Source organism: Dioscorea cayenensis, chromosome 14, assembly GCF_009730915.1.
Source record: "Dioscorea cayenensis subsp. rotundata cultivar TDr96_F1 chromosome 14, TDr96_F1_v2_PseudoChromosome.rev07_lg8_w22 25.fasta, whole genome shotgun sequence".
NCBI lineage: Eukaryota > Viridiplantae > Streptophyta > Magnoliopsida > Dioscoreales > Dioscoreaceae > Dioscorea > Dioscorea cayenensis.
The window spans coordinates 20,394,469-20,408,216 of record NC_052484.1 but is presented as its reverse complement, the minus strand read 5'-3'; the positions used below and the strand labels follow the sequence as shown (position 1 = coordinate 20,408,216).

Below are 13,748 nucleotides of genomic sequence, written 5' to 3'. Positions count from 1 at the left end.
TATTTGCAATTCGCATGTAAGTATTTAGTTTTGGAAATAAATTTGAATTATTTTTATCTGAAAATGGGATCATCAAATTTCTGCATCTATTCTGATAAATGTTTGGACATTAAGTATTTTGACATAGCAAATTGTAGTTCCTAACTAACTTTGCAATAATCTTGTCATTGGGGGTTAAACATTGACCGTGTCGACATGTATCTATGAAATAAAAACTATAGTTTCCCAATTGTTCCGTCAATGAAGAATAATGGCTTCTGATAATTCTGGCTCAGGGTCACCGAGGGTAAACATATGACCTTTGACATTTTGTTTTGGCAATAGTTATTTATGGGACATATATGCTTGACTTTTGGATCAGTTATGTTTTATTGAAAAATTTAACTTCTGAATTTTATTCTGATAAAATGGTATTTTATTATACTTGTTTGAGTTTTGAAATTTTGAAACTTTTATGATCCCGATATTTTTAGTGGGTACTTACTTAGCTGTCAATCTCATAAATAGTTATTTTTTCCTTTTCAGATCAGGAGCAAGATCCGGGTTGTAAATTAGCGGGCAGAACAAGTATATTTTCTCAATATAGTTTAGTTGGCAATTCTCCTATTGTAGTCCATGAAGTTATACTCGAAAGTTGTTATTTTTTTATTACTTGTAATATGTGGCTTTGTTAGATCATTTTTTTTTAACTTTGAGTCAGGTTTTAGGCCTTACGTGCCTGTGGGGTTTCTACCTTGTGGGTGCGAGGCCATTTGTCCGCCGCCGGGCTGGGTTCGGGGCGTGACAATGGGAATGGGGAGTGTCTCTCCACTCACTCCCCCATCGTAGGCAGGGATTCTCCATCCCCAACCCGGTTGGGAAATCGGGGGAAGTCCCCACTCCCCGCCCCGGCCTCCCAACACAATTGTTTTTAAAAAAAATCCAATAATCTAATGATTAAATTCATAAACTTAGATATCAATTAAGACCCCATCTTTATTAATAACAAATATGATGTTATATTATATTTTTTTAATTTTTTATTTTAACGCATTTGTTAAAAAAATCCAATAATCTAGGGAAAAAACTCATAAAATTAGATATTAACTGAGACTAATCATTACTAATAACAAACATGATATTATATTATATTTTTTTATTTTATTTAAACAAATATTATATATATATATATATATAATATTTCAAGGAGAGGACTCTGCTAGGTGGGGAGATCACTCCCTGCCTTAGCCCTTAACTTGAGTGCTTGTGGGTCTAATTGAATAGTTGTATATATATATATATTACTTTGTCTTGAAATTATTATATAGATATATTTATTTATTTGGGTTCGAGCTCAAGCTCAAGCATAAAATATCTATAATCAAATCGAGTTTATTAGCCTTTATTAAGTTTAATGAGCGAGCTCGAGCAACTCAATTTATATATCTAGTCAAGGTCGAGCTATAAGAACAAAACTCATTTGAGTTTGAGCCAACATGTTTTTAGTCAAGTTCGAGCTTAATTAAGCCTGCTACTCAACTTGAGTCAATTGATTACAATCCTACTACTAACATAGACTATATTATCTTGAACATTTAGTTCGAATGGAATGATCTAATATTCAATCTAATTTTTTTTTGCTAATTTTAATTATTATTAAGATTAATCATATATTTCTGCTTTAGGGTTTCCATAGTTTATAAGGCAATAATAATAATAATAATAATAATAAACTCTAGGACTCAATGTCCTGGTTAAAATTAAAACAGCCTTGAGTTCCTGGGGTTCCATGTGAGTGATCCTGCCGGGATGTACCACCTAAATGATTGACTCTTCCCCGATTTAGTCTACAAAATACCAGTTGTTTTTCTGTTCAGTTATTTCTTTCTACTTTTCAATTTGTTATGTTTTAGAATACTCCACTTTTAGTGGGTATTTGTACAGTGAATGAACAGTAGCTCTACCGTATCTAATCCAATAAACAACGACTGAATATTATTTCTACTGTTATACAACACTGCAAACTATGTCTGCCCATTCATTACTAAAATGTTTAAGCACTTAACCATGCTAGTGTTGGCTAATCAGCAATTTGTCAAACTTGCCTTTTAAAATTACATATATATCCGTGATTTTGAGTAGAATTTTTTTTTTATTGACAGCCATAAAAAATGAACTATTTGGGTAATCAAACCTGTATTTTAGTTGTTTAATAATATGTTAATCTGGCATATACTACATTAGTTAAATTAGATGGTAGAATTTTTTTAAAAAAAATAAAATAGATAAATCACAAATTTATTAAAAAAAAAGATGAAAACACAAAAGAACAAAGGACAACAACTAGATGGTAGAATTGATGTTATTTTTTGGACTTATTTTACATAATTTCAAAAATAGAGGGACTTAAAATATCTAAAATGTGAGTGCATGGACCAAATGAGTAGATAATGTAAAGAGGCTATTTTTGTTGATGATAAAAAAAGAGCATGAAATGAATGGACCCACGTATGCAGCTACCTATTAAACTAGAGGCTCCTCATTCTTCCTAGTTCAATTAAATTTGTCATGTGTGAAGGTTGCTGCTACATAGCACTAATTTAATTAATTAATCAAATGTGAATGTACAACATTTTTTTAATATAAAACTCCTATTAATTAAGTTGGGTCCCAAACCAAACATTGAAAATTAATACATCCAATCCAATTCAACTGACTCTCATTGATTTCTCTATCAATGATTTGTCAGGATCCAAAATCCGATTAATCCTCAGACATACATTTCAATTTTCACAAATTAATGTAAAGCATCAGTCTTTATTCTTCACGTAATATTGAGACAATACATAGTTAGTTGAGTACATTTGACAAAGAATTTCAAGAACTATAGACAATTAAACAACAAAGAATTCAAATGAAATGTAGAATAATGTTCAACCACATGCTGATCAGTTAACGATGCTACAGATCTTCCTAATTTGGCCAGAAGACCCAGTTAGAGTCTTGATGTCTCCCATCTTCAGCATGGCAGAAGCAAAGTCAGAGTAGAAAGCAGCCTTGTTTGTGCTGTAACTAGTCACAATATCATCAGTGGATCCACCGTTAAACAGAACCTGATCAGAGTGAAGCAGTCCCTTCTTCTTGATAAGGTTCTTGAAATAGTTGTTATCAAAGGAGTTGGGTGTCACCAGATCAAGAGGAGCCAAGTTGCCATTGCCATCAGACACAGGACAACCTCTCCTCCTCATTCTAGCAAAGCCAGCGTCAATGTTAGTGTCATTGTAAACCCTCCCTCTAAAGGTGGCACATTGAGCTTGGCCTATTGTATGAGCACCTGCATGCATATCATTGACTTACGTACGTTAGCCAAAGAAGAATGCTAATATATTCTGAGGTTGATCAATGAGCATTGACTATAAATATTACCTGAGAGAGCAACCATGTCTCTAACGCTTAAACCTTGATTAGCAAATGAAGAGATCTGTGCATCAAGATCATTGAAAGCTATTGGCAGGTCTGCCTCAGCTAAGTCTTTGCTTGCTGTTGTGGAGTCCCTTCTTCCAAGCTTCACTGTCCACGTCGGACCATTCACCTGTCAAACAAGTATTAATTTTTTATTAGTTAGACATGGCTTCTTTCAACGTCATTGTTAATATTTATATAAATATAGGATATATATATATATATATGTACATACATATTCAGAGGCATCTCGTGAAGCAACGGCAAGAATGTCAGCACAGGAAACAACACCAGAGCAAACCTTCTCAACTGCTGCTTTTATGCTATCAACCACTTCAAAGCCTCTCAAAGAACGGAAGTTCTGGAATGCGTTTTTCTCACTATTGATTGAAGGAGCATCATCCAATAGAACTGATGCATCACATCCCTGCACGAAATATAATGCAGTCAAGATATAGTCATGATTATAGCTAGCTAGCTAGCTAGCTAGTTCATGCATCCATGCTATGTATTATATAACGACGTACCTGAACAAAACAATCATGGAAATGGAGGCGAATGAGTGAGGCTGCCATGCGACGTTCCTTGGCAATGGCTGTTCTAACAGCCTTCCTAATCGTCTTGAGTGCTGCTGGGCAGGACTTCTCATAGAAGGTAGGTGTCAGCTGTGCATGTGTTTGCATGGCTGACATCAATAGCAACAGCATGATAGCACCAACCCATGCAACATGAATGCTTGAAACCCAAGAAGCCATTTTCTTCAAATCCTCCCGAACTCACTAATAATTAGAGGTTAAGTTATATTGCAAAGCAGATGATTTTAGATAAAGTGCATGGCTCTGGGAACTATATATTTATAGATCTAGCGTAGCCATCTTATCCAAATAGACAACTAGATAGGAATGAGACAGGAGCTTTCCTTGTCATACTTTCAATTTTTTGATTCAATATATACATTAGCATGTGCTTATAATTATATGCATGCGTGCATATATGTAATAGATAGGGTGGCGTTTGACTGGTGACTGGAGCTCAATGTTTAGAATGGTAAAAGCTTAATTAATTAGTGGTTAACCGTACGGAGTTGGTGAGGATGAACGCGGTCGTTGTGCACTCGAAGGCCGTGCGGTTTGGTTTGATAAGGCAAGTGTACGTAGTCCACGGTTTTTGTTTGGTTGACTTTTGTCCCGTTGTGCTTCACAATGTTCAACTATTCATGTTTGACTGCTTCTTCGTGTACTTTTAATTTTGATAAATCACCGCCAATATTGAATAAATAATTTTGGCATGGAGAGATAAAAGAAAGAAAAATAAGCAGGTCAACATAAGTAGATCAATGCGTGTATTGAAACAAGTTAATTATTCCAAGCTGTTCAACCACGTATATATACATATTACAGTTAATTACTTATAAATAATCTTAATAATAAATACTTTTAGACATTGAGTAATAAAGGTTAGAAGGTCATAGGTTTGACTTAGATCGAACAGAGAAAATTATACCATTATGATTATAATCATATAAAATTATATATAGCTCCAACAGATATAAAGATGTAATACAACATTAATTTTATCCCGTCATATATGAATGTATTTGTTGAGGTAGTATACTAATGATTTGATAAATGTTTTAGTAATTAATTGCAATTTTTCTTTACTAATAAGAAATATAAAAGTAGTATTATCACATAAGAACTTCCCGGTAATAATATGTTAATTTAATGAGGGGACTTTAAGTATTCTTCAAATTATTTTTCTTTTCCAACCCATTGCAACTACCATTTTTCAGTAACACATCCAACCATTTTTCATCATAGTTTGTTTTATTTCATCTTTTATTTAAGAGACAATGAGTTATATGTGTGCATAGATACATTGAACAAAGATGTGCCAAATACCCTGACCAGAAGTTTGGCATGATAAAGTACATGATTTGTTTTCAAATTTCGGTAAAATTGGCTGCAGAGATGCTCAGGTTGATTCCCATATGGTTACACCATCGCAGGTGCAAATTTTCTTGTAGTTCTCACCAACTCCGGCACTTCTTGCTATAACTGCAGCTGCTATGCCAGGAACTGATTTGTCTTCAGTTCCGTAAACAACAATGGCCCGGCCAATGAGATCGGCAACTCTTATCATCTCCTTGGCACCGGAGAAATGAGCTTCACCCGTCTCAAGAGCTTCAATTGTTCCCAGGTCACCCAGTGGCTACGCACAACAAAATAAAAAGTGACCAAGATGGATAAAAGTACTACTAATTCCAATTGCTGAACATGTGCCGATAATGTCAACACATACGACAGGAAACACAGAACAGACTGAGCAGCCAGCTAGCTGTGTGCTCATCATCTACATGCTAGGATGTTCAAATTATCGGCATTTGGTTTGATACAGAAGTAAACATATTATGGAGTAAATCCAACATATTATGATTGCAGCTGACTGACTTAGAGAGGTTGAGTTTTGTACCATAAAAAGGTACGTACTTCTTTGTTTATAGGAGCTCAAAAGATTAAGAAGAAAAATCACTGCAGAAAAAAGACATGTAAATAGAGTAAGGGATGTAATATATGATGGGCTTATAAGACGGCTTCCTAAAATGATCCTAAAGGACATATAGGCAAGTTAAGAAAACATGTCTCAATGAAAATGTGGTTAAAAGCTGAGCATGCTACATTATTGACTCAATTTATGCATAAAATGGCACATAAGATAAGTCACTAGTGGATCTACAAATTATCCAAACTTAACAACCATAAGGAGAATTGGCTAGCATAACAACTTTTATTCTTATCCTGTATCAAAATTGTGTCTGGCAAGTGAAACATTGATAACATTTGTTAAACCTCTTAATCCAGGGATTATTCATTTAAGCAAACACACCAAATGACTAATATGAATTTCCAGGTGATGTGCAAAAGAGCACCAACCATCAGTTGCCACAGTTTTACATAACTGAATATAAAAAATCAATTTAGAATATAAGTTAACACATTCTGCATAAGTTAATGAACATAGAGCATAAATTCAAGGGGTTTAAGAAATGCCATTATAAAACTTGTACAGCTGCCAAGGTTGATATGGAACATACCTTTTCAGAGGCATTATATGCAGGATTGAACTCCTTTCCAGTGCTTGCTGCTCCTTTAGTTAAATCACCAAACTCATTTATGGACCATGCATGCTGCCCAGGTGACAAACCACTGAAGCTGGCTTCTATTCGTGCTAATTCCATGTTTACTTGAGCTAAGCGTACGACACCATATATATCTGGGCCTTTGAATTCAGCAACAGCTGCAGAGACTAGAAAGTCTACAAGGGAAAAAAAGTCATAGTTAACCACTTGAATTGTCAGAAATGGGAATCTAAGGGCATATCTCCGTGCCCTAAGTTTGTTTGAAATGAAAAATCAAAATGGTATACCTAATAACAGCACAAGGAACCAAAGAAGTATTGCTTTCTTAGATTCTTAACTAGATATTAAGATACAGAAATGTAATAGATATTAATGAACTCTACTCTCTCCATATGCTGTTATAAATATTAATGTACTCTACTCTCTCCCATAAGCATATACTTACAAAGAGAATAAATAAGAGGTCAAACCACATTAACTAGCATCTGCATTATCTGATATCGTAGCCTCATGCTGACCTTTAATTGTTCATGAATGTTATCACTACAAAACAGAGCAGCAGTACTAATTTACCATAAAATATATATATCTAGGCAAAATTATGTCATACAATGCCTAAATACACAGGTTAGTTCAAGAGTCTTAACAATTTGCATCACTGCACATAAGACTTTCTACGTAAAATCAACTAGAATGAGTCCTCTCCCTCTGTGAATGGAAGAGCTTCCCAATCAGTAGTTGCAAGAATTTTTCCTAAGTTGTAAGAAAGAACACCTGTGTTCATAGGCAACAACATCTCCTTTCAAAACCAAAGAAAGAAAATTCTTGAACCAGTCCATTCAATTATCTAGCAAGTCGCACTATATCCCAAAAAAATTTCACATAATAAAGTCCATCCAGGAAAGAAAAACATAATTATCATGAAGCGCCAGTGAAGATATTTAAAGTTCACTTTATATCTGGTAAAAGCAACTAAATACCTCCTAATTTAGCAAATGTCTCAATGTAGCTACATTCCTATTCAGTCCAACCAAACAAAATAAAAATAATAAGAAATAGGATAAGGTATAATAAGGTATGTTTAGTAATTATTTGATTTTCCTCGATGTCAGACATGCAATCCCCTCCTGAGATGAATCTAAATCCCTATTTGAAGAGCTTTTCTGTATCAGGTGCAAATCATACTAAATACAAAACAAATGTTTTAATCTTGAGAGAATGATGGAGTTCAGAATTTACATATTGAGAATGAAAAAAAATAGACAAATTAAATGTGATTATACAGACTAATTTTATTAATCTTGATTCATTCTGCTTATGAAAGTAATTTCAAGACAATATATTTCCATTATCAGATTTCATGGAATATCAGTGGTATACAATCCAGTTTGAGAAGAAACAAAGTTTGGAATGTTGGGCAATAGGAGACATACCATCAGGACTGCCTTGCCCTATTAATTTAGCTTTTCGACCAGTCTGCTCCAGAGCATCAACCATATTTTTCAGAGGGATAGAACCAAGAACTCTTACTACCTGGTTACTTAAATCAGCATCAACATTTTTCACACCTGAGGTACAAACATTGTTAATAGTTGATAGACCTCCAACCTCATGATGAATATAATATCAGCCAAGAAAACAACTATTACAAGACCATTTACGGATATCACTACTGCAAATGAACACATACCTTTAAGCTTCAGGAGATTATTCTTCACTGCAGAAACACAACCTTCACACTTCATATCCACCATAAATTCAGTCTGTAACCACAAACAACACAAGTAAAGGTGATTTATGCTTTACTCATTCCAAAACTAGAAAAAGTAGGCAATGGATTTCTCATGCAGAGTTGGGCTACCCTGTTCTAGAAAGGGAGATGCAGATAATGACTAGTGCTGCTTGACAAAGTGAAAGGCATGATCATAATAGTCAATGGCACACTACAAGTTACTACATTTAAGAAATTTCAATTTCGTATAAAAAGAAAATGAAGCCTATTCTAACAATACTAGAGAGAAATTTTATCAAAACTATCAGAAGTTCATCAATGAATAATGAGCATACAACAATATCCACAGAACCAAGAATAGCACAAATTCGTGCAAGCCAGTCATTATCTAAAGTCCAACCTCTAAACAAATTACTATACCACACAAGGATTTCTTCCTTTTATGACCCAATCAACATCACTCTAATAAACAAAAGTGAACCTAGAAATCAGTGCATTTGGGAGATGTGTTATCACCTATCAAGTCAAGGAAAATAAAACAAACAAATATTTTAGCGCTACATATCCCAGAGAGTATCTTCCCCTGGTATAGATTTATTTTCATCAATTATGAAGAATATGGATTTGGGAAAGCAAAACTAATACAAAACCGATCAAAACAAAGAGCACTAATAAAAATTAACAAATTCTAAAGTTTAGTGGTCACATGCTGAAATAGTTTTTCCCGAAGTTTGGGAAACATAAAAGTAAAATTTTGCAGGACAGGTGCCCAAGTGTGACAAGTATTTGCTATTGGAGCAGACGATACAACCTTTGAAAGGTAAAATTCCTCCAATTGTATTAGAGAGAAGTTCATTTCACCAAAACAAAAGGCTGTCCCTTTCCCTTATCTTCTCCCTAAACAGAGAATAGGGGACAATTTTATACAGAAAAAAATTCAGGAACGGCAGCAAATCAGACAATCAATGAAAAAAAAAAAGAACACATTCATATTTTTCCTGGATTAAAAGACCAAAAAATCACAAACTCACCAGAAGTTCCGGCAAATCCCCAGCTTCCTGCTGATCAAATAGACAAACAGGAAAACAATCAATTCAGCACGAGATGAATCTCAAAATCCAATCTTTCATGCAGAGAAACGTTAGATAACCTGGTCAGAGGGCTTGAGCTCGGTGGCCACGGAATCCATCCGGAGGGCGGCAAGTGAGGGGCTTGGATTCCTTGGAGCGGCAAAGGCCCTGGATATCGAGAGAAGGGGAAGCGATGAGGGGAGTGGGATATTGGATTTGATGGGAAAACGAGGAGAAGACGAGGAAGAGGAGGAGGAGGAGAGAGCGGCAGCAGCAGCAGCAATGGCGGTGGCAGCGCTTATGGTCCTGAGAAAAGCCACCATTTTGTTATTATTCTCTACAGTGTGCTAGTTGTTGGACGTTCAAGGGAACATTGGTGACAAACCAACCTGATTTTTCTAGATAATTTATATGAAATTTAATTATTTTAAATGTTGTTAATGATGCTAAAAATAATTTAAATTTTTTTATGGACTTTTTTATTAAATAAATTTTAAAAAAAATTCATTGTAAATTAAAGAGTTGTAATTGATAAAAGAAAATTGATAAGAGAAAAACTGGCCGTCCAATATATGCATGCCATTTAGAAGGCCTTGAGTGGTTTGGAAATGGATTTGTCTTGAGAATGGTTGGGCTTGTCTAGTTGTCTTGATTAAATACTTAAATCTGAACTCCTTTTTTGCTTTAGTAATTATTTATTTATTTATTTATTTTTATTCAATTTTTTATTTAAATGAAAATAATTAGTTAATAAAAAGAGGTAGCTTGTAAGGGGTTTGGGCTCAGCCCACTTAGTGAAATGGCCCCACTCGGAACAATGGCCCAAGCTGATCCAGCACCCATATGCGGGTTTGTTTGAGCCCAAAAGTTGCGCTGGAGAGTTGAACTAGGCCTAAAGCCACATTAGAGGGTTGAGATGGGCCCAGTATATTGGCGTCCAACCTCATTGTAAGTGGACCTTTGACTTTCTATAATTAGTAGGCAAAATGAGTATTTACTGTAACCAATAATATCTTATCTCAAATTAATAGCATTGAAATAAATGCTTACATGTAATAAAGATGTTACTATTTATAAGCAAGTTGCCGTTACAAGACATTCTTATGGAAACTAACCCACTCCAAATATATATACAAGAACTCTGAAGTCTATATCCCTTCGTCCCAACCGAAACCAATATGATGGAAACCAGCAACCAAATGCTGCTTCTCTTAGCTTTGCTTCTCTTCTCCCTGCTCTTTCCTTCTACTGCTACTGCTACTGCTACTGCTACTGCTATTGCTACTGATCTCAAGAGTTACATTGTCCATGTTCAACCACCAAAAAACATGGACCTTCTAATCCACAAAGACCTCAAGGCCTATTACCATTCTTTTCTCCCCAAATCCATTGCTCAAAATGGTGATCAAAATAGAATGATCCATACTTACATCCATGCCATTAGTGGCTTTACTGCAAGGCTAACAGAGAGTGAAGTCCATGAGATGGCCAAGAAGGAGGGCTTCCTCCGAGCTCGGCCAAGTAAGGTCCTTCAAATTTTAACCACTCACACTCCTTATTTCCTTGGCTTGCAACAAGGCTCAGCTTCTTTATGGAACATCACTAACATGGGGAATGGCGTGATCATTGGATTAATCGATACCGGCATCACCGCAGAGCACATCTCTTTCAAAGACAATGGTATATCTCCACCTCCTTCAAAATGGAAAGGTTCTTGCGAGGACTTCAAAGCCATCCATGGCAACTGCAATAACAAGCTCATTGGTGCAAGACTTTTGAACAAATACACTGGTGAAACAATTGCAGACATGGTTGGCCATGGCACACATACTGCAGCCACGGCTACAGGGAACTTTGCAGATAATGCCAATGTGTTTGGGAATGCTAATGGCACAGCATCTGGGATGGCTCCTCATGCCCACCTAGCAGTTTACAAGGTTTGTACTATTTATGGATGTAGAGAAGAAGATGTAATTGCCGGAATCGATGCTGCCATAGAAGATGGAGTTGATGTAATATCTATTTCTCTGGGAGCACAATCTGTAGCTTTTTATAACGATGGTATTGCCATTTCTGCCTTCAATGCAGTAAAGAAAGGCATATTTGTGAGCTGTGCTGCTGGCAACTCAGGACCTAATGAATGGACTATAGAAAATGGAGCACCATGGTTACTCACTGTTGCTGCAAGTACCATAGATAGAAGAATACAGTCCATTGTCAAGCTCGGCGATGGTAGTGTTCTTGAAGGTGAAACTGTTTTCCAGCCCAACAATTATTCATCAACCTTGTTACCTCTTAGCTATCCTACTACTTCGAACTTTTCCAAGGAAGATAACTGCTATGACGGCTATTTAGAAGACATCAAAGGGAAAATTGTGTTATGCCAGGTAGGCAAGGGTCGAAGAATACCCACCGGGATCCATGTCAAGAATAATGGTGGAGCAGCTATGATACTTATGAACAAAAGAAGTTATGGGTATACCACAATCGCTGATGCTCATGTTCTCCCTGCATCTCATGTCAGCTATGCAGACGGAGAGAAGATAGCATCATATTTCAATTCAACCCCTAATGCAACAGCAGCTATCATCTTCAAAGGTACCATAATTGGAAAGTCTGAGGCTCCAACAGTAGCATTCTTCTCTTCCAGAGGCCCCAGTACGCAAAGCCCTGGTGTTCTAAAGCCAGACATTATTGGTCCTGGAGTAAATATTCTCGCTGCTTGGGGTGTGCAAACTGGAGAAGATGTTCCAACTAACAAAATTTTCAACATTATATCTGGGACTTCAATGGCAACCCCTCATCTCAGTGGGATTGTTGCGCTTATAAAAGAGAAACATCCAGATTGGTCACCGGCGGCTATCAAGTCTGCAATTATGACAACATCAGTGATTGAAGACCATGATGGAAAGCCAATAATGGATGAGCAACGCCAACCTGCAAGCTTCTTCATGATGGGAGCCGGGAATGTGAACCCATCCAAAGCTGTTGATCCGGGTTTAGTGTTTGACATAGATACCAAGCAATACATAGCCTTCCTCTGTGGATTGGGTTATGATGACATTCAAATGCGTACAATCACCGGTGAAGATATCCAATGCTCAAAGATTAAGAAGATCTCACAATCAAACCTCAATTACCCTTCTATAGTAGTTTCACTAGAGAAAAATGTTACAGTTAATCGGACTGTAACAAATGTTGGGAAGGCAATATCAAGTTACAAAGTGGAAGTAGACATGCCAGATGAAGTTATAGTGGAGGTGGTACCAAAAGTTCTTGAGTTCCATGAGTTGAATGAGAAGGTTAGTTATATGGTGAGCATAAAATCAAGTGTTGCGCTGAAGAAAGAAATACAAGGCAATATCAGGTGGGTAGCTGACAAGTACATTGTTAGGACACCGATTATTATTCGCTAACAATTATGATAAATATTGCTCCTTGTGGAGCCCTTGTCTTATGATATGACCATTAGAAACATATAAACTTGAATAAATTAAACTATTACCTAACAAAGGTTGAACTTTTTTTCTTTTTTGTCAAGATGAGCGGCTAGGCCCTAAGAAATAAAAGAGGGCATGCAAGCCTTAATGAAACAAGTGGGGGTGGGGTTCATGTGCATATGTCATCACTCGTGATTCGAACTCTCACCACTTGGAAAAAGTTCTAAAGGAGACCCGATAACCAATAGACCACTTGATTATTGGTAACAAAATGTTGGAGTTTGATTGCCATATTTAATATTCCAAACTATAAATTTACTAATTTTGCAAACTAAAATTTTATCACGAAGAAAAAATTATAACCTTATATTAGTGCCCATTAAAACAAATGAGTTTTTCATTTCTAGTAGGATAAGATCATAAGTGGAGAAAGATATATGTATATATATATATATATATATGTTGAGTCCAGTCCATTTGTGGGTTGAATGGAATAAATGGGCTCTAATTAAGCCTATGAAGGAAAAAAAAAACCTATATCAATTAATGGAATGTCAAGGGTAAAAAAGTAATCTCATGTGAATGTCCTATTTGTGTAAAACTCTCATTCCTAGGATGAGAGAGGAAGTGGAGACCGTGGGAAGAAATTGAATGAGAAGAGAGAGAGAGAGAGAGAGAGAGAGAGAGTGAGTGAGAGAGTGAGAGTGAAAGATAGGGCTCAAGGAGAATGAGAAGATGATTAGGGTAAACTTGGCAAGAAGATCCCGGCGATCAGTGCCAAATTTCATCACATTTGTGGATAGAGCAACCTTGCTAGTAAGACACCTAATAATTTGGGTTGATTCCCATTTTATCTCTTCTTGGAGTCTTTGTTTCCATCTTGTGTGAAGATGATGATGAATGCAGTTGTTGCGAGACTCTCTTGT

At 36.0% G+C, this 13,748-nt stretch overlaps 3 protein-coding genes across 4 annotated transcripts; 1 reads left to right on the top strand and 2 right to left on the bottom strand.

Annotated features, from left to right (window-relative positions):
- Window positions 1–2,843: 2,843 nt before the first annotated feature.
- On the bottom strand, window positions 2,844–4,196 carry LOC120275943 (lignin-forming anionic peroxidase-like). The gene is made up of 4 exons (XM_039282677.1): window positions 3,969–4,196; window positions 3,677–3,868; window positions 3,406–3,571; window positions 2,844–3,313 (listed from the first exon to the last, which is right to left on the bottom strand). Exons 1-4 carry the CDS (start codon window positions 4,194–4,196, stop codon window positions 2,928–2,930), a joined length of 972 nt encoding a protein of 323 aa, XP_039138611.1. The 3' UTR covers window positions 2,844–2,927.
- Window positions 4,197–5,248: 1,052 nt separating this feature from the next.
- On the bottom strand, window positions 5,249–9,760 carry LOC120275944 (copper chaperone for superoxide dismutase, chloroplastic). Of its 2 annotated transcripts, none has more exons than XM_039282678.1 (6): window positions 9,463–9,760; window positions 9,344–9,373; window positions 8,271–8,343; window positions 8,014–8,148; window positions 6,536–6,756; window positions 5,249–5,652 (listed from the first exon to the last, which is right to left on the bottom strand). In XM_039282678.1, exons 1-6 carry the CDS (start codon window positions 9,703–9,705, stop codon window positions 5,416–5,418), a joined length of 939 nt encoding a protein of 312 aa, XP_039138612.1. In that variant the 5' UTR covers window positions 9,706–9,760; the 3' UTR covers window positions 5,249–5,415. The 2 variants fall into 2 exon arrangements, with proteins under 2 accessions (XP_039138612.1, XP_039138613.1); XM_039282679.1 differs by having other exon boundaries at window positions 9,344–9,370.
- Window positions 9,761–10,593: 833 nt separating this feature from the next.
- Window positions 10,594–12,848, top strand: LOC120276354 (subtilisin-like protease 4). The gene has a single exon (XM_039283082.1). It carries the CDS (start codon window positions 10,711–10,713, stop codon window positions 12,796–12,798), a length of 2,088 nt encoding a protein of 695 aa, XP_039139016.1. The 5' UTR covers window positions 10,594–10,710; the 3' UTR covers window positions 12,799–12,848.
- Window positions 12,849–13,748: the final 900 nt, after the last annotated feature.